The sequence below is a fragment of the Pieris rapae genome, chromosome 19, assembly GCF_905147795.1.
Source record: "Pieris rapae chromosome 19, ilPieRapa1.1, whole genome shotgun sequence".
In the NCBI taxonomy this organism is placed as follows: Eukaryota; Metazoa; Arthropoda; class Insecta; order Lepidoptera; family Pieridae; genus Pieris; species Pieris rapae.
The window spans coordinates 2,206,856-2,212,855 of record NC_059527.1 but is presented as its reverse complement, the minus strand read 5'-3'; the positions used below and the strand labels follow the sequence as shown (position 1 = coordinate 2,212,855).

General features: G+C 31.6%; 1 protein-coding gene across 1 annotated transcript in view; it reads right to left on the bottom strand.

Moving 5' to 3' along the window:
* Positions 1 to 1,105: 1,105 nt before the first annotated feature.
* LOC110993502 overlaps positions 1,106 to 6,000 on the bottom strand; it is a 50,519-nt gene continuing 45,624 nt past the window's right edge. The window contains exons 2-4 of the mRNA XM_022259789.2: positions 4,859 to 4,917; positions 2,698 to 2,898; positions 1,106 to 2,423 (exon numbers count right to left, since the gene is read on the bottom strand). Of these exons, the coding sequence (XP_022115481.1) occupies positions 2,232 to 2,423; positions 2,698 to 2,898; positions 4,859 to 4,917 (452 nt within the window). The 3' untranslated portion in view covers positions 1,106 to 2,231. The remainder of the gene's footprint in view (positions 2,424 to 2,697; positions 2,899 to 4,858; positions 4,918 to 6,000) is intronic.

Below are 6,000 nucleotides of genomic sequence, written 5' to 3'. Positions count from 1 at the left end.
TTAGCATGTCTTCCTCCAACCTCAGCGGCTGCTCATCAACATCTTTTTCGGGTATATTACCAAGTTCAAGTGTGGCTTGGTAATCAGTTAGACCCAAAAGACTGGGGTTGGAAGTTGGTCGACAATTCATTAGAGCCAGTTCAAACTTTACTTCCACCTGCACCAGAAAAACTACTCAACACCATTTTTTGGAACTGTAAAAAAGGATGTAGTGCAAAATGTGGTTGCAAAAAAGTTGGACTGTTTTGTTCTGTAGCATGTACAAACTGTCAAGGCCAGTCATGCTCCAATGTTGAATTGCCAACAATTGAAGATTCATTTGATGTTGACGAAGAGACATGCGATGTGTCATTATTGGAACAATTTATTAACACCCAGAATTAAGAAGATGAAGAAGAAGAAGAAGAAGGAGAAGGAGAAGGAAGAGAAGAAGAACAAGAACAAGAACAAGAGAAAGCAGAAGTTAATGATGATTTAGATTCAGACGGATAAATTTTCTTATTTTTTGTAATTTACACCCCTTTCATCATTTTCAACCTTTGTCAATATCAACAGTTATTCAATAGTTTCAAATTAAACAGAATCATAAAAGATCAGTGGAATAGGCCAACCGGGGAAACCACATTAAAAAAACGCGCTAAGTACACTACCTCAAAGGTGGCGTGGAAACGTGTGCATATTATGACGATTACAACTCTTTCAACTTTTTGAATCGTTATATCTCAAAAACGGTGGCTCTTAGGAAAAAAAGTATTTAGACATTTTTTATAGATAATTATCTGATATACAATTTTTGTCCGAGCTAATTTTATGATAAAACTTACCATTTTGCTGAAAATCGCGAAAAACCCGTTTTTGTGACCTTTGAACCCGAGTAAATTTTTTTGCACGTGCCGGATCGATGAGGACTTTTCACATTTCCTTTATAATAGTGTATTGAGCAATCCTACCAATATTCAGCCAAGTGCGAATTTTTGTAACCTTGGATGTCTAAATTGACCGGAGTATCTGTCAGTCTAATGAATACTTAACCTGCGGGCGTCATGCTACTAACTCTAGCTAAGTATAGACAGGTGCACTTTGTGTAGTAAATAAAAACCATTAATCAGTCGTAATAAAATATAATTATCAGTTCATGTTGAATATCAAAACAACATTTACAAACACAGTTCATTATATACAACTTAAATTGTAAGAAATACATTAAAATTTTATTGCATAATTGTATTAATATTCAAGTTAAGACGTTAAATAGCAGCTATTAACTGTGCCAAATTTATAATTTCTACGTGATTCATTCAGATATTTTATTGAAATTGTAGAATGTATAGGTATCCATTAGATAATAGTTATAATACAATAAATGTTACTCTGTCGTTCTTTTCTCTACAAGTCGTTAACTGCGGTAATATAGAAACAGTGTAAGCACAGTGTAAATTCCATGTAATTTCACTCGATTTAACGACAAAGTTTCTAAAACGTCAAAATAACTTGTCTTCGGTTGTTTTGTATTATTATCGATACAATGTAACGTAGTGTAACTTTTTATATTGACAAATGCGCAGTTCATGCAGCAACCATTATATAGATTTTATATTCTATAATCATATACGCTAATCATATAACTAAAAAAAACGAAAACATAATCTGTGACTTTTAAACAGAAAATTGTTGAGCTGTCGGGGGCAATTGGTATTCAATTGAAATTATATAGATGTATAAAATTGCCCCAATCTGTGTGAATAATAGGTATACCCTACATTGTTTGAAACTTTAAAAAAAGAACAACTTTTATTTTATCAAGCTTTCTATAGCTAATTTCTAGATCAGTCGCTATAACAATTAAAACATAAAATACTATCTAGGTACATAAATGGAAGTTCTATTAAAACATTGTCTTAATATTTCATAAGGCACTTAGGTATATTTTTTACACATTTACCCTAAACTTTGGGAAATTCGTAAGAGCAGTCTATGTTTAATGTTTTCAACGTAATATCAGATATATACACATTATCACAACTTAAAGTACTTTGTTTATGCTAAGTATAGAAAATTAGTGATACATTATATTTCAAACACACATTGATTTACTGAAATTTGTGACATACAATAAGTATCTAATCGACCACTTATTTTAAATTTCACAGATTAAAAACAATTTAAACAATCATCTCAAAGAAATGGTTTTTATAATTGTGTTAACATTTTACGAATTTTTCAATTTAATTCTAATTTAAACAAAGCAGTTTTTTCCAGAACGGTCGTTTCGGCTGCACTACTGGCAACCCAGCCAAGATGGCGGCGTCGAAGGCATCTTTCAACTGTTTCCGCGTTTTCGCTGATGTTTCTACGTAAACGGCGTTTATTTTGGCGGCTAATGCCTTGGCTTCCAGTTCGGTTACTGCGTGTTCGCCTCGGGCCTGAAAATAGAATAATAAATTACCATCTAGTTACATATATCTAACAATATTGACACGAATAAAATATGGAGGGAAGTGGTCAACTGCAAGTTAGTAGTCTATGCTTAAGCCCAAAGCAGTTACGTAAATTTGCCAATAATAATTGACATGATGATTACTATTTTCTTAAAGACCCACTTATTTTTTGAATCCATAGTTTATAAGCTCCAATTTACTATGATAATATTCTTATTCGTAAATGACTGCTTAGTAATTTCAAAATATATGTACTAACTTTTAATGCGTGTATAACCCGTCCATCGAGCGCTAAATCGCTCTGAGTGCCGACTAGAATTAAGGGTGCGTTGACATTAGAGATCGCCCGCGTCCACCTGTTAGCCACGGACCGGAATGTCTCTGGTCGGACCACAGAGAAGCAGAGCATTAACACGTCTGTCCCAGGATAGCAGAGCTCGCGTAGTTCTGACATTGAATCCTGAAAATAAAAGTAAAATTAAAATAGCTTTAGGATACATATACATATATCTCATCTGATATTTGGCATTAAAAGGTTTTTACTTTCATCTGTGGATCAGTAATTTATTAACAGTCAGCCCGGTATTTAAAAAGAATTGATAGGAGCCTACAAAAATTTAAATTATGTTACTCAATAATACAAAAATAAGTATGTGTATACTGGCAAGTTATATAGTTTTTGTAGCTAAATACCTCAAAAACTACCTTAGTCCATGAAGGAACCTTTATTTTTAAATAAGAACATAAAGTTACACAAGAGGAATCGATAAAACGATTGTTCTTTAGTCGATTCGTATTCACAATAAAGAGAAAGTATGCAATAGCGGCAATCGACATTACCTTTTCTGATCGTGATAAATAAATCGATCAAATGATTTCACAATGTATTAGTGAAACGTCAAGAGGTGTTGCCATGTCGGAAATTAAAACTCATTTTGAAAATTGTAGTGATCAATCAACCGACAACTTGTAAGATTTATCCCAATGTTTATATTACCATGATGATTATGCATGAATTTTGATTGTATTTGAATTTGTGAAACAACTGTTAGGGCTATTAAACAATATGAAAAATAATTATTATTTTAATTATTTTAATGCGGAGATATTTGCCAGTTAATCTCGACCTTGATTTGGGAAGTAAATTTAATTATTCCTTTTTTTAATAATCAGCATTCAAAAATGTTCTATACATTTATCAATATTATTAAATTTCGATTAGATTCTTGTTATTCGTATACACTTCATTACAGTTCCCTACAATTCCCGCAAAATCAGTGAAATTATTCCCCACAATTATACTTATCCGTTCTTCAACGTTAATAGCGGCTTTAACAGCATAATTGATATTTGAGAGCCCATTTACAGTGCTATTTGTTAAATTTACGAGCAAACGGTGTGTTTATATCGAATCTATATAACATGATTTCCTACCAGTGGACATACATCCACTTAATTGCAATATATGGTGTCAGCTTTTTTGACAATAGCCAAAAACCAGGATTTGCTATGGTTTGACTATAAAAGCATTGACTATGTTCAAAAACCTGCATTGACTATAGTTTGACTATAAAAGTATTGACTATATTCAAAAACATGCAATGACTATAGTTTGACTATATCCAAAAATCTGCCTTGACTATAGTCTTCTAGGCATATTCAAAAACAACGAATTCTAAGTCTTAAGATATTCGCGTTTGCTCGCCATGTTTTCCTTCACTGTACAATAAATTGTGCAGAAAGAACATAAAGACATCAAAGAAACACGCTAACTAGTTACCACAACTAATAAGAATTAGTACAATGTCAGAATGAGTCGCTTGTATATTTGAAGCAAAATAAACGTTAGAAATGTTACATAGACTTTAGCCGTGACAAAGACTGTGGCTCCATCTATTAGCTTATTATTAAATTGTAATCAATTCTGGGTATGCGTTGTAACATTTTATACAATTTAAAAAACATGCTCAAACTGAGATCGTAAAGATTTCTACAAAAAGAGATTAAGAATGAATTTCTCACAAAGGTATTGAACTCAGTCGCCATTGAAATCGCAGGTAGAGAAACTGTGGGAATTACGGCATGTGCGTTATAAATTGTAGAAAAAACTGGCAACACAAATGCACGTGCTTACTGAAGTAACACCTGGGCCAGGTGATATATGAACAAGTACGAACAAGGTGAAGGTTGTGCAATTTTAGGAATAGATTTGATTGATAGACTTTTTTCGTTGTCTGATAGTGAATTATTCCTTATTATGAGATAGGCCTAATAAAAAAGTTTTGATATAATTCTATAAATAATAGCATTTTATGCAACAAAATCAAAATCAAATCGAATTAAAAAAAATTAAATCGAATTGTTATAGATTAGCGGGAAAATTCAGTGTTACCAGATCGAAAAAGTAAAACAATATTTACCTGACCAGCTGTATCACAGATTTCTACGCAGACAGGTCGGTCGTCCACGTCCACCACAACTGAAACAAAAAATAAATATATAAATAGTAGGAATATTTACAAAACAAAATTTGAAATAGCCGATTAAAAAAGGCATGAAAGCGTAACAAACGTTCGCAATTATTCAGTCAAAAATCCATTACTTATATTAAACATACTAAGATATATTGTAAAACGTGGTTGTTAGAAATAAACACTATTATTTATAAAAAAAATTATATTGATAAAAAAGTGATATGAGAGAGATACCGTAATTGTTTGCCAAAATAGTTGCACCTAAATGAGTGCCAAAAGATATTGATAAACTGACGCACATTTTCAGGAATTTCAGCTCAAATTTCAACTGTGCGTTCACAAACAATTCATGCAATTAATCAAATTTATTGTAAAATAAACATATTTAAAAAAATATATATTATGATTAGCTGAATCAGCAATAGTTCAATACAATGCAAGATATGTATATGAATTAACTAATCAATATTCTTATTTAAATCTATGCTGAAACATGTCCAATTCCCATGACATTCATTTGTTATTTCAAACGATTTTTATTTGAATTAAGTGTTAAATTGAGCACGTACGCAGCATCGCTAAGTACAATAAAAAGAGGTCTGATGTTTACCGTTAATTAATTAGTAATTACCGTCCATCACGGCATCTTAATAAGCAATCGAAATATTCAATACAGCTATGTTCACGCTTGTATAATTCTAAGTTCTGCACGAATAATTTCTCGGAACAATGTATTAATTTCTTTTTATGGGATATATGAATTGATTTAAATTTGAAAAATAATTATTCAAGCCGCTGTAAAGTATAAATTATTACACTATTCCACCTATAAATGATAAAAAAGAGAAAATACTTAAACACTTTATATTTTGACACAAACAATTCATCACGATTTCATCCGTCAAATTGACATAAGACAGCTATCGGTGGGAATACCAAATTAAATGTTCCTCAATTGTATTTTCACTTGTTGTTATGTATTGCGCCTATGTAATTTAAATTATAATTTACAAAAACTCTTTTATAGTGAAGCTGATAAGTATCAAGACTAGGTAATAACAAACAGGTCTCAACATAACAATGTTGAT